The sequence below is a fragment of the Passer montanus genome, unplaced genomic scaffold (genome assembly GCF_014805655.1).
Source record: "Passer montanus isolate IOZ18808 unplaced genomic scaffold, ASM1480565v1 scaffold29, whole genome shotgun sequence".
Lineage (NCBI taxonomy): Eukaryota > Metazoa > Chordata > Aves > Passeriformes > Passeridae > Passer > Passer montanus.
Genome location: NW_024367596.1, coordinates 1,041,782 through 1,056,199, shown reverse-complemented (window position 1 = coordinate 1,056,199; position 14,418 = coordinate 1,041,782). Strand labels below are relative to the sequence as shown.

At 50.9% G+C, this 14,418-nt stretch overlaps 1 protein-coding gene across 2 annotated transcripts in view; it reads right to left on the bottom strand.

The window, feature by feature from the left end:
- LEKR1 (leucine, glutamate and lysine rich 1) overlaps window positions 1-11,522 on the bottom strand; it is a 33,602-nt gene extending 22,080 nt beyond the window's left edge. Inside the window, exons 1-3 of one of the 2 annotated variants that reach the window (XM_039713374.1) lie at window positions 11,433-11,486; window positions 11,215-11,262; window positions 2,303-2,517 (exon numbers count right to left, since the gene is read on the bottom strand). In XM_039713374.1, the coding sequence (XP_039569308.1) occupies window positions 2,303-2,517; window positions 11,215-11,262; window positions 11,433-11,480 (311 nt within the window). In that variant the 5' untranslated portion in view covers window positions 11,481-11,486. Of the gene's footprint in view, window positions 1-2,302; window positions 2,518-11,214; window positions 11,263-11,432 lie in introns of both variants that reach the window. The other variant, XM_039713373.1, reaches the window with a different exon arrangement.
- Window positions 11,523-14,418: the final 2,896 nt, after the last annotated feature.

Here is a 14,418-nt window from a genome sequence, read left to right as displayed (position 1 = left end):
GCAGAACAGCAGGAGGAGACCCAGCAGGGGCTGCAAACAGCCTCGCTGGCCCCCAGAGTGAGGAGCAGCCACCCTGCTCCAGGGATTTACAGGAGTCATCCCTGCACTGGGACGGTGCGTGGAGCAGCGCTGGCACTGCCAGGACACAGCAGGCACGCAGAGCCTGGCACATCTGGCCACAAACAGCTCCACCCCAGCGTTTTCACTGCCATGGAACTTTGGGAGCTGCCCAGAGCCAGGAGCTGCTCACTTTCATTTCACAGCCGGGAGCTGCTCATTTTCAGTTCAGAAAGTGGTGAAGTCACCAGCCCTGGAAGCGTTCGCGACACGTGTGGATGTGGCACTTGAGGACACCTTCAGCATTTACATCTATTTTACATTTCCCACTGGATGTGGATTAATTCTGCTAATTAAATCAATAATAATTCAATTAATGATCAAGACTGAAGTGATTTTAACACAGAATAAGGTTGAAGCTGAGTGGATCAGTGCAGTTTGTTCCCCTTCTCCTGCCAGGATCCCAAAGGAAAGGTGACCAGGGACAGGCAAACTCCCAGGTGGCTTTCAAGGTTAACCACAGGAACCAACAGGAATACCTGAACCCAGAGGGAACAGAAACCTGAAACAGTCTGCGGGTGATAAGAGATTCAATCCCTGGGTCTAGCAGAGATAAAAGTAAGAAAGAGGCATGTTTGGCTTCTGGGAGCAGTGCCTTGTCAGCCTGGCCAGACCCAGGATGTTGGATAGTTTATACCACAGCACAAGGCAGTCAGAGGGGCCCAGGACAGCCAGCAGAAGATAAGGAACATTCAGCCAAGTTTCTTAACGAGGCACAATGGTTGATTTATGGCTGGAATGGAAACCTACTGCAAGTATCCCACTTGATTTCAGCAGCTTTTAAATCAAGTGGAGCCTTAGGGGGGAAAAGTGCAGAGATAAAAATTTTATTAACTGTTCCAGCTTTACTACAGAAAGTCAGCTCGATGAAAATTTAAAGTTTAGCTCTGGCAAATGATCCCCAACGAGAAGAATGTGCTGTCAGTGCATTTGCTCACAGACTGCCACCAGGGCTGCCACCCAGGGTTGTTAAAGGGACAAGGAGCAAACAAGCTTTAAAAACAGATATTAAACCACAGAAAATATTAAATATCAGGAAGGAGGGGTAATTTAAATTAAAAAGATATTGCAAGAAACATTATGAGTAACTTACAAGATAAATGCATTTTGTTCACTTTTGTGGGAACTTGTGCTCTAAAATTAATCTTTTATTAGTAATATTAGCAAGCAAAAGCTGAATTAAATCCATAATTAAGTTAATTTTTAACAGTATTTGAGTGATTCTCCCAAAAAAGCAGGTTTCCAAAGCATTTCAGCATTTCAAGAGCACCTTCAGCTCCACATCCCTTGGTATGAGTCAGTCACACAAGGAACACCCTTCCTGGGGATCCCAAAAACCAAACTGAGCTGATAATTAGAATTAGAACCTCATCCTTACAAAAAACTTCTGTCTGAGTCAGATGAGCCAAAAATTACCCAGGAGTTTCTGGTAGCCTCAATCCATCAGCAGCAAACTCGAGCAAACTGCATTTTTATAAAGTATCTTTTACTAACTGTCTATAAACATCAATTATTTATAGTCCTAGTGTAATCAATTAATGGAATATAGCAATAGATTCCAAAATATGTGCATGACAAAGGATACAGCTCATACTGTGAGTATGAGCTAAAGAATACACTTGAAGGTCCTAATTGTGCTCTGAAAATCCAAACATGGCTCTGAGATCTATATGGTACAAAACTCCCCCTTTAACTGAGGCCTTCCCATATCTAAGGCTTTGAAACCTCCTGTTTGCCAAGCAAAATGCCCCTGGCAGTTCCCAAAGTGTTCCTCACTGCTTTAGGATTCTGTACCAGCCCTGCAGGGAGGGAATCCTGGGATTGCCAGGGATGGACACAGGGAACTCTTTACTGTGAGAATGTGGCACTCCCAGTCCTGTGGAATTTCATTGGGAATATTAGAGATTTATTACAAGATGATAAGATGAGATACAAGAAGGGAAATCCCTCTGAGTGCCTTCTGGCCTTTCCTTCACCTTCCACACAGTGACTGCTCCTAAACTGCTCAGGAATTCTGAACTTGCTTCCACAGGACACCAGGAAAGATGATTTAAATCAACTACTACAGAGTATGTGGGGCATCTGAGAAAAGAAATACAAATGTTATTTGTATTTTAAGCTGCTTTGGGCTGAAGTTCCCTGCCACACACAGGAGAGGGTCCCAGAGGAGATGATGTGCTCTGACCTTTCTGTTTTGGATTCGCTCTCAGCCCGGCAGCGCTCGAGGTCGTGGTGAAGAGCCTGCAATTCTGCCTGAAGCCTCTGCTCCCGTTCTAGGCTTCCCTTATAAACCTTTATCTCCTTCTCCATTGCTTTCACTTTGTCCTCCATCACCTTGAACTCGTGGAGTGTCAGGTAGCTGACTCCGCAGTATTTGCACACTGTCTGGTCCCGGGGCATCTGCAAAGAGACAAAATGCTTCAGAGTGCCTCAGGGAAACAGGTTCAGCCAAAAAAACCCCTCAGTCACACTAAGAAATAATAACAAATCCAAACAATTTAAACCATTTGCTGCTCTGGAACATTTAAAATCAGATTATGTTATTGCTTTAACAAATAAAGACAAAAATCCTCGTTAGCAAAATGAACCCAGCTAGAGCAGCACTTTCCCTTCCTGGCAACTTCCCAAGATACATCAATTTGATATGTGGGAACTCCCACTGAAATGCTGAAGTACTTCTGAGTTGGGTTGGAGGTATTAATGGAAAATGAAATGCTGTGTTTTATGAAGCTATGTCATTAATGAATCTGGGATTACCAGAGAAATGTTATTTCTCTGGGTTTCCGACATCTCATATCCAAGTGAAGGAGGCAAGATGAGGGAAGTGAGCTAATCCACCATCTTCACAAAAATAACTCATGAGTGATGCTGAGGTGTCCCTGGCACTGGGGTGCTGTGGAATCTGAATCCCCTTTGCCAGGAATGAAGGACTCAGGACTGATTACAAAACACAGCATATAACACCCATCCAATGGAAAGGCCATTTATTAAATTGGGAAACAGACTTTTCCAACTGAGCTGGTTATTAACCTTGAAGCAGGGAACATGCAAGCACCTGTTTGAATAGTTTAAGTCCAATTAAGAAACTTTGTTTTACAGAAGAAGAAAAAAAATGATGTTTTGAGACATTGGGATAAACAGAAAGAAACCCTACTGAGAGGAAAGAAAAGAGCTTTCAAAAATTATAAATTAAAGACTCATACAGCAACCTTTAGGAGTTTAAATATAGCCTGATATAAACAGTGTTTCAGGGGGCCCTGGACAAGCTTTATTTCCCCATTTCTTAATGCTGCTCCAGTTTAAACCCCCTGGTTACAGCTGCTCTGGAGGAGCCGAAAATGCAAGTTTATTTTTCCTGGCAGCTGCAGTCTGTGCTTGGAAACCTGAAACTGTTCTTCAGGATAAGTACCCCGAAGTTCCAAAGCACTGGAATGAGTGCACTGGAGAAGGACAAAACGAGCTGTGCAGGGAGCACAGGAGGGGGTTTATCACAGGGAGCACACGCTGCTCTGTGCAGCACAGCTCACACAGACAGCTGAGAACTTTCACTGCTTCTCCCATCAAAAACAAGATACAGTCACCAGGGGTCTGAACTGAAAAGGGCTTGTGCAAGTACCGAAACGTCTTCGTTTTCAGTTTTGTTACTGAATGTCAAAATAAATGAAGTCATAGAACAACAAATACTCCCTGTCTGGGCTCAGCTGGAAGTGCTCTCCTTCCCATCCATTCCTCAGGTGAAATGAAAATCTGGGGGGATTGCTGATCAGGTTGGATTTTTACAGTATTTGCTACAGAGTCAAAAAATCACAGAATAGGAAAGGCTGTGTAAATCAGGACCTTGCTCTGCACATTAATAATTACCCTGCAAGCACTGCAATAAGTGTACAGATTGAACAGCTTCCAAATATCCACCTTAATACATGGAACAGGCCCCTGACACCAGGAATGGATTTGGCACATGTTGAGTGATGCCAGCCACAGTTAGTTCAAACCCAGCACATCTGCCCAGGGTACCTGGAAAATTAACAGCACCCAGATAAAAGTGAACAGAGCAAGGAAGGCACTGACCTGATTTCCCATCCTAAATCCAAGGTTCCTCTCTCACGGAATCACAGAAGGCTTTGGGTTAAGAGGGACCTCAAAGCCCATCGAGTGCCACCCCTACCATGGCAGGGACACCTCCCACTGTCCCAGGCTGGACAATTCCCAGTGTCCAGCCTGGCCTTGGGCACTGCCAGGGATCCAGGGGCAGCCACAGCTGCTCTGGGCACCCTGTGCCAGGGAACAATTCCTTCCCAAATCCCATCTCACCCAGGAATTCCCATATCCCATCTATCCCTGCCCTCTGGTATCCTTATAAATACATGGTCTTTCCAGGAGAAAAGCTCCACTAGACCTTGTCTCTTAGTCACCAAAGTTGACCAACCTTTAAACAAAAACTGTAGGAAACAAACTGTCATCAGTTCTCATGCTTACAAATTACCTTTTCTGGAACAGAAAAGATTGCTGAGTAACCACTAAGGATGTGTACTAAATACAAGTTCATGGTTTCAGATTCCATATTTCACTGTTTCCATTTGATAAAAACACCGTTGTCATCTTAGCTTCAAAGCAGGAAAAAAACCAGGGGAAAAACAGTTTGGAAGGAATAGAAAAGGAAACTATCAGAGCTCTGAGTAGAAAGGGGACTTGCGTGTCCTGAGTAAGCACTGAGGACAAGCAGTGAACAGAAAAAATCAATTAGGAATTAAAAAAAAGCAGTTTTGCTGAGGACAAAGTGCTTGATCTCAGAAGATATTTATCCATAAGACTTTGAGCTGCAGCTGTGATGCACAGATGCTGTAAAACATCTGGGGGAACAGTTTCCACTCTGCAGTTGGTTTTGGAAGGAAATATTATCTATCCCCTGGTTACAAAGATTTCTTTAGCTACCAAGGCAAGGGGAGGACTGAGCCAAGAGGGATAATCACTCAAATTACATCTGTCTGACTCAGTTTCATCTGTAGAGCATAAGCTGTAAGGGGAAAAAAAAAAAGGAAATAAATTGGTGGTCTGGACCATTTTTAGCCTTTTGAACGATGAGACAGGAATTTGTACCACTTGAACTTGACCAAATAACTCCAGGGTGTGTCAGCTCGTGCACCACCACCCCTCTCCTCTGGAATTTCACATTCCACCCACAAACATCCCACGATGGAGAGCTGGATTCCTGTTTAGGAGAGCGAGCTCCTCTCTCATTTGGCCAGGCTTTGATATTACAGCACTCATCACAGAACCCTGAAACTGCTCAGGTTGGAAAAGCCCTCCGAGACCATGGAGTGCCACACAGCACCCACAGCCCCAGGTGCTGATAAACCCCTGCAGGGATGGGGACCCCACCACTGTCCCGGGCAGCTGGGCCAGCCCTTTCCATGGAGAAATTCCTCACAACACCCTGTGCTCCTTGGTCCACAGCTCTTGCTCTCTTGGTGGATCTGTCAGGACTCAGATTGCTTCAGCAAGGACTGGTCAAAACCAAAAAACTCTGTCCAAATTAAACTTGTAGCTGAAAACATAAAAGTCAAGAAAAAATAAATAATCCTTATGCTGCAGCTGGGTGGTCTTAAATTATTTCTGCATGTTGATTTATTCTACCTTATTACCCAATTTTACTTTCTTTTTTGTTTCACTCCTCTCCCACATTATTTTCATGTCTCTCATCCTGTCTGTCCCTCTTCTGACACACCAGTCAATCCCTATTGCACAAAAAGAAATGATGACTCAAACTACACCATTGATTTTTGAGGAAGAAAAGGAAGTCTTTCGATGCATATGCAAAATGAGGAGGCACCAGATTGAAATTTATATTTGCTTTGGTCAAAGAAAGGTTTTTAAAAGGTCCCAGTAGAAATTTCACTTCTTTTAAAAGAAACAAAGTGTATTGTGAGCCAAGTTTTCAATCAGCATCTACCCCAAAGCAACACAGATGGTACTGCTGAGCCACAGTGCTCACATCATTATTTGCTCCCTGCCCATAAAATCACAGTTGCAAAATAAAAATCCCTGTGCTTGCTTTGAGCACACGAACAGTGGAGAAACAGGCTGGGATAAAACCAGAAAGTTGCTTCATTCCAGACGTGCCCTGGGAAAATCCCTGTGTCAGGACAGGGAACAGCAGCAGGAGCTCAGGTACTGAAGCCACCGCAGCCCGGAGACAGCAGAATGATGAATCCCAACATTGTCACACTCCCAGAGCCTGCAAACACCAGCACAGGGCAGCAGCCCTTCTGAGCTTCTCCTTGGGATGTGTCAGGGCATGTTCCAGCCGAGAACTGAGCCCCAGGGCTGCCACCAAGCCTCTGGTGACCAAACACAGCAGACAAAGGATGACTTAGCCCATTGTTAAGGCTGAGCAACCTCTGCATCCCTAGGTGTGATTGTCAGGGTGCCCCTCCTGGCTGCAACCCCGCAGAGTGGGAGGTGAGGAGATTCCAGTCCCTCCAGTTCCAGCAGCACGCTTGGACACTGGCTGCAGAAAGGCTGGAAAACCTTGGCTGCAGTGAACACTGCCCTGGTTTTGTGAGAAAACCTTGGATATAGAAAACACAGCCCTGGTGTGATGAGAAAAGCTTGGCTATACTGCCTGGAGAGGGTGTGAGTGTCCCTTAGGGGAGAGACTGAACCGCTGGGACACAACCCCTGGCAGTGTCCAGGCCAGGCTGGGCGCTGGGGCTTGGAGCCACCTGGGACAGTGGAGGTGTCCCTGCCCGTGGCACCTGAAGGTCCCTTCCAACCCAAACCCTTTCTCCCATTTCCAGAGCACTCCCCAGCACTCAGAACACTCCCACAGCAGGAGCCTGGCACCCTGGCACCACAAACATCACAAATCCCACAGCTGAGTGCTGAGAACCCCAGTGGGCACTGGAGCAGCGGGGAGACATCACCTCCAGGAGAATCCAGAATGTGGGGCCAGCAGGATGCTGAGAAGGGCTCTGCCACTCCACCACGCTGATCTGGAGGGCACTAATTGGGAATTTATCTGCTTTTACATCCCTGCTGGTGCCATGCAGCACGTCCCAAGCACAGAGCTGTGCTGTCCTGGTGGACGGGACAGGCCGTGGGCTCCCAGCCACAGCTGGAACTCTGTGTTCCAGAAGCTTTCACAAGAAAACCCCAATGCTGGGTTCACAGAGGGCGGGAGAGGGGAAAGCTGCCTGATGTGCTCATGCAGAGCCCATGCTGTGCCCAGTCTATAGCACACGTTTGCTGCCTGTGGTGTACCCAACACTCTGGGGACACCACAGGACGTTCTGTCCCCAAGGGGAACAGCCTCAGACTTCCTGCTGGCCTGAGCTCCTCAGCTCCGGGGCTGAGACAACTCTCAGTCTCCAAGGGTATCTTGGCCCTATTCATTTTATGATTCATGGTAACAAAGCTTTTATCTTTTTTTCCCAAATAAAATATGAAATTAAATATAAATGTGTTGCTGCTTTGAGGACTTGGGTCATTCTGTTGCTGTTCTGTTTCCTGTTTCAGGGAGATCCTCAGTGCAAAGCTGCATTTTCCCTTCTTCTTTCCCTCCACTCCCACAGAACTTTAACTAAAGTCCAAAGGCACAAAAAATGATTCATCGCTGGCAACAAACAACTACCAAGGTGAAATATAAAAGCCTTGAGGAAAAATTAAACCAAAACAAAACATTAACCAAGCAACAAAACCAGAAGTCCCCCAAAATACACATCCATGACACTGGAGTCAAGGAAACACTAACTCCCTTCTGTACCCTGCTGGGCTCTGTGACACCTCTCAGGCTGAGTTTGCTTGCAGAAACGCTATGTAAATACATTAAAAGTAGGCATTAAAACCACTGATTTCCATCTTTACTAACAATTACTTCCCAAAAATATGCAACTATAAATACAAAAGAATACTATAAACTTTAAGAATGGATATGTAGATGCTTTATTCACCTGTTGATTTTGGTTCTTTTAATTAGCACCCACCTTGTAATGAATGTGAAATGCAATGTTGTGAAAGGAGTGTGAAAGCAGAAGAAGAAATGAGAGAGAGAAGAAAGCAGGGACACGTAAAAGTTTTTACACAATTCTCGAGGCAAAAGAGATCAGAACATGAAGAACCAAGGTCCCTTCACATCTATCATTCCCTTAACAAAATGCTGAGAAATCTCCTTCCCTCTAGACTAAAACTTCCTTTAAAATAAAACCTTGACAAGCAGCTTGTGCAGCTCCGAGGAGAGGAAAACGAGAGCTCTCATTGCAGCCTGCCCTGTGAGGCAGCTCCTGGATCCAGTGTGAGTGCCACAACCCAACCTCCAGCATCCATCCATCCATCCATCATCCATCCGTCATCCATCCGTCCGTCCGTCATCCGTCCGTCCAACCATCCTCCATCCATCCCTCATCCATCCATCTATCATCCATCATCCATCCCTCCCTCCCTCATCCCTCCCTCATCCATCCATCCTCCATCCATCCTCCATCCATCCATCCTCCATCCATCCATCATCCATCCCTCATCCATCATCCATCCATCCCTCCATCCATCCATCATCCGTCCATCATCCGTCCATCCACCCCAGCCCAGCGCCTGGCCAGGGAGCAGCCCTCTCTCTGGGCAGCACTCGGTGCCCGGCAGCTCCTGCAGGCACACGTGCTGCCCTGCCCTGCACACCCATCCTGGGAGCACGTGCTCCCCCTGGCACAGCGCGCACAGCTGGCACACGCCCGGCTGACAGGGAGATTCCAGGGGAGAGGCTGTAAAATCTGGGCAGCAGAGGACGGGAGGGGAATGAGGACATGTGTGCAGAAGGGACGGGAGATACCAGGGCAGGAAATGGTGAGAATGACTTGTAGTGCCTTGTAAGGATGCTGCAGCTACAACACGAGCCAGCTGAGGAGGAGATGAGCAACAGCACAGGATGTGTAAAAGCCCAGCACTTTCTCATCCCAAATCCCGGGCTGTCGCTGCCTTGGAGCTCACACGTGGCACGAGGACGATGGGACAGCAGCAGAAGTCTGTCCATATCTGGAAATCCTGCATCCTCTGCACCAGATTTTTTGTTAAAGGTGTAGCCAGCACTGGTGGCATCTCCAGAGATTGCCTGCCCACCCTCTACTTCGAGGGACAAGTTGAAGTGACAATCTCACTGGGAGAATTCCACAATAGCCTGGGAGAACTGCTCCAGAGTTTCAGAGCAGTCAATGAAAGCACACCCAGAAATGAGATGAAAAGACTCATTTGCACCTGGAAATGAACCACCACCTCCTGTGAGCAGTTACTGTGCCCTCAGGTGTTTTCCAGAATGAGCAAACCCAGCTCTATTATCCTTTCTTAGAAGATTTTTAAGCTCTTTACTATTTTTGCTCTTTTCTACAGTCCCATCAGTCACGTCACTATTTTTAAAACCTGCAGCTCAAAACTGAAACCTCAGCAGCCCTGGACAGAGGGACAACAAAGACCCAAGTTTCACATGCAATTCCTATTACAATTATTGAGACATTCAAACTATCAATACGTTAACAGAGTCTTTCTGTGTAACATCCCTTTGTTCATATTATTCTGCTTATGACCTGATTACAGCCCTCAGACTGTAAAGTCTGACAGGGAGGTTATTATGGATTTTGTGTTGATGCATTGGATTAATTGTAAATGCCTTATTTTTCCTAAGAATACGGAGTTTAATGCTGTTCCCAGAGTGCTCACACCCCTTCCCGACTGGCACCAGCGTATTCCTCATTGTAATCCAAGATGCTGGCTCAATAGCAACCAGCAGCCAGTGACACTGCTGCTGACAGAATCCATGTCACTGCGTTTCTGTGCCTGCCCCGGCCCCTGCTCCCTCCCTGTGCCAGCATATGCCTAGCACATGGAGCAGGAACTGGCTCAGCAACTGATCCCAACATAAAACAGGCTCAAGTGCCACCAAACTGCAGCTTTAAGTCATTAAAGGAACTATTAAGCAGTAACCAGCTCCAGGAGGATTCCCTCGTTCAACAGTTTGGTACAACTGTTTCTCTGAGAGGCTTACACTGATTTTTGCTCACCAGTGTACCCCGTTGGGGCTAAAAAACCTAACTGCTAAATAAACAAACTTAGTGGGATCCCTCCTGCTACCAAAACAGCTGCTCACGATTCTGAAGGTGCTCCACAGCTGCTTCCCTTCTTTTTTTTTAAGGCTAAGTATTCCTTTTCCCTTTCTTTGTCTATGTTGCCCATTCCTGATTTCTCAGAAATTGTCTCAGAAATTGTTCGAACAGTTTCCTGGACTAAGCCAGGGAGAACTTCTCCAGTCTCCAGGCTGAGTACACAGAGCTTTTAAATGATTTGTCAATTACGAGCTGCAGACCGAGGAATGAGGACAGCTGGGTGTTGTACTGCCAGAGTGAAAAGCTGATAGTGTTACAAAAAGTGACTCGTGTTCCACTTGAGTGCAGCCTCCTCCTAAAAGGAGCCACATAAACAGCAGCGCTGTTACACCGGCAATCATCCGTCTGGCAAACAAAAGAACACACAAAGACACCAGGGCAGAGGAAGGGGAATGTTCCGTCCCCGTGGTGTGTGTTGATGCTCCTCTGGAACATGTCATGCTCTGCACTCCTCCCAAACTCCCGGCAGCAAAACGGGGCTCCGGGGGCTCGGGGCTCAGGGCCCGCCGGGGTCCCGGCACGGGGGACCCGTGAGGGGCGGGGGGGGCGCGCCGGCCGCCGCCATTTTGTGGCCGCGGCGTCCGCCGTAACCGCGGCAACGGCGCGTGCGCGTCACCGGCGCTGAGGGCCGGCAGCAAAACACGCCAGAAAGGGGAAATCTGAGACTCACCTGCAGTGACAGCCCTGGCACAGGGCGAGGTGTTCTCCAGGACTCACCTGCAGTGATAAACCTGGCACAAAGTGATGTGTTCTCCAGGACTCACCTGCAGTGATAAACCTGGCACAGGGTGATGTGTTCTCCAAAACTCACCTGCAGTGACAGCCCCAAAACAGACTCAGGTGTTCTCCAGGACTCACCTGCAGTGATAAACCTGGCACAAAGTGATGTGTTCTCCAGGAGTCACCTGCAGTGACAGCCCCAGCACAGGGCGAGGTGCTCTCCAAAACTCACCTGCAGTGACAATCCCAGCAGAGACTCAGGTGCTCCTCTGCAGGGTTCCTATAGAATTACTGTAATTACACCGCACAAAGAGTGAGGAAACCCAACACCCAGCCTAACCCAGGGCCAAAATGTACAGACAGTGCACCGGTGCTCACAGGCCCGTGCACCATCCCTGAGCCGCCGCAGGAGCTCCGAGTGTTGGGGCTTGGCGTTTCCACAGCTCGTACCTTGCGGATCTCCTCGGGCAGCGCGTGGACGGGGCCGCGCCGCTCCATGGCCTCCCGCAGGCTGGGCGGGGGCTCCGGGAGCGGCGGGGGCTCGGGGCTCCGGGGGCTCGGGGCTCCGGGGGCTCGGGGCTCAGGGCCCGCCGGGGTCCCGGCACGGGGGACCCGTGAGGGGCGGGGGGGGCGCGCCGGCCGCCGCCATTTTGTGGCCGCGGCGTCCGCCGTAACCGCGGCAACGGCGCGTGCGCGTCACCGGCGCTGAGGGGAGCGCGGCCCGGGCTGGCCGCACATCGGGGTTTAGTGCACCCCAAAACCCCCCCGACGCCCCAAAGCCAGCCCTGACGTGCCAAACATGGCTCCCCAGAGCCGCCCCTGACACCCCCAAGCCGGCCCCCCCGACACCCCAAGTTGGGCCTTGGCACCCCTGAGCCAAACCTTGACACCCCAAATTCCGCCTCGCCACGCCGAAGCCGGCCCCAAAATCCTGAATTCGATTTTGACACAAAAAAGACAAAACTTGGCGCCCCAAATTCGGACCTGCCACCCCGAAGCCCCCCAATACCCTGAAGTCAAAGCCTGACACCCCAAAGCCAAAACATGACAGATTCAGCCCTGTCACCCCAAATTTAGCCCTGCACTCGCAAAGCCAGCCCCAATGTCCCGAATTTGGCCCTGACATCCCAAGCCCGTCCCTGATTCCCCAAATTCTATACTGACACCCCAAACCCACCTCTGCCCCCCCAGCCAGCTCTGACAGCCTGAATTTAACCGTGACACCCCAAAGCCCCTCCTGACACCTCAAACCTGTGTCTGACACCCCCGCCAGCCCCAATTCAGCTCTGGTGCCCCAAAGCCACCCCTGACACCCCCAGTTTGTCCCCGCCACCCCAAATCCGGCCGTGCCAGCCGGGTCATCTGCGTGTCACACCCGAGGCACGAGCTCAACCTCGGGATGAACCGGGAGCCGCCAGCTCCCGGTGAGACCCACTGGAGCGCACACACAGTCACGAAAATAAATAAATCAGGCAAGGATTGGCAGCGAGATTCGGCAGTTTCAGCGGGATTAATTCCACTTTCTGCCCTTCTTTCCAGCGCCGATGGGATCCTGTTTCCTCCAAAACCCAGTCCCTGTTGGGACTTGGATTTATCACACAGCAGGCACCATCTGCCCAAAGGAATTCCTACATCGCCAGAGCAGTTCCTACATCCCCAAAACATTCCCTACAGCCTTATATAAAACAATACGCCCCCAAAACCATAATTTAGGGACACACACGCAAAACTGGGGACAGGCCATGGCAAAAAAAAAAAAAAAAAAAAAGAAAAAACCCGAGATGACCTTTAATTTATGCGCGACCCATCTCTGAGGTGAAGCATCAGTAAGGTTGGGTTGGGAGACGGGAGAAAAGGGGGGTTGGATTGAAGAAAGCAGTGAATTTTAGGGGACAGAAACAAAAGCTTTATTGGGGAAAAAAGGAAAATTGCATCAGTAAGGAAGGGAAAAAAAGGAAAAATGGGTAAGAGGTGTCTCAACAGAGGGATGCAAAGCCGGGAGGGTACGGTGAGCCCGTTCGGGCGCCCGGTGCTCTCCGTGTCCCCCGGCTTTGCCCGGCGGTGCCACGCGTGTCACCGCGGGTCCCTCGCGTGTGGCCGCCGTGCCCCGTCCCCGTTGCGTGCCGAGCTCCGAGCCGCGCTAATCCCGCCTTGGCAGCCGCCTCACGCCCCCGCCTCCGTTTTAACCTCTTCGTGCTTCCACGCCAGGCGCGGGCGAGCGGGGGGGAGCGCGTGTTGCGTGTGAAGGGCGGCTCGCCCCCCGCGGGGGTCATTAATTAAGATCTGCATTAATAGGAGCTGGCGAGAGCCCGCCTTGGCTGGGAGCGGGGTCTGGGCGCGGGTCTGGCCGCGCCGTGCCGGCAGCTGTTCCCGCCGTGCGTGATGGCGGCGGGCGGGGGGGCGGCGGCGGCGGCGGCTCTCACGCGATGGCGGGGCTGACGTGCCGAGCCGGGGTGTCGTGAGGCGCGGCCGTGAGCTCAGCGCGGATCACCGCGGGCGGCGAGCGGGGGGAGCGCGGCAGCGCCGGGGGAAGGCGGGCTGCAGCACGCAGCAGGCAGGCAGGCAGGCAGGCAGGGACGGGGGAGCGGAGGCTGCTGCATCCCGGCCGCCCCCGGCTGTGCCCGCTGAGGAGGGGGCTTGGCCAGAGGGAGATGAAGGGATCCAGTCTTGGGGATCCCGTGTTTGGGGGGACTGAGGGGAGCCTGTGCCGGGGAGGATGAGGGGGGCTTGTTCCAGACGGTTCTGAGGGCATCCAGTTATTGGCAGGCCTGAGGGGAGCCTGTCCTGGAGGAGCAGGTGAGGGGATCCAGTCCTGGGGGAGATGGAGGCAGTCCTGAGGGAAATGGAGGCTCCCCTATGCTTGGGGAGCTGAGGCTGGACAAAGGGGAGCTTGTGGATGAGATCCAGCGCTGGGGAGCTGAGGGGAGGCTGTCGTAGGGGAAATAAAGGAGATCCTGTCCTTGGAGTCTGAGGGAAGCTTGCACAGAGGGAGCCTGTCCTTTGGGAAGGTCGCGGGGATCAGGTGAGATCCAGTCCTGGAGGTGTGGAGAAGCAGCAGAGCCACGCTGAGCCAGCCGGGATGCTCCAGGCCAGGGCCCTGTGGGAAGCAGAGCACGGGAGAAGCACTCGGCTCTGAGGCAGCTGTTTCCTCCCAGCAGGAAGCCCCCACAAAGCCCCGCTCCTCAGGAACCCACCGCCCGCTCCTCGCATCCGCGGGGGCTCGGGGGGCTCAGGGGGTCCGTCAGCCCTGCCCGAGGCCTCGGCCAGGCCGTGGCACGGTGCCGGTGTTCGTGCCAGCCCCGGCGCCCGGCACCGCTCGGGATCGGGTTCCAGGCGGCGCGAGCAGCTCCAAGGACAAACGGGCGGGCAAGAACCGAGTGCGTGACACGCAGCAGTCATAAGGCAGCTATTTCCATTGTTTTCCGGCAGGCTTTGT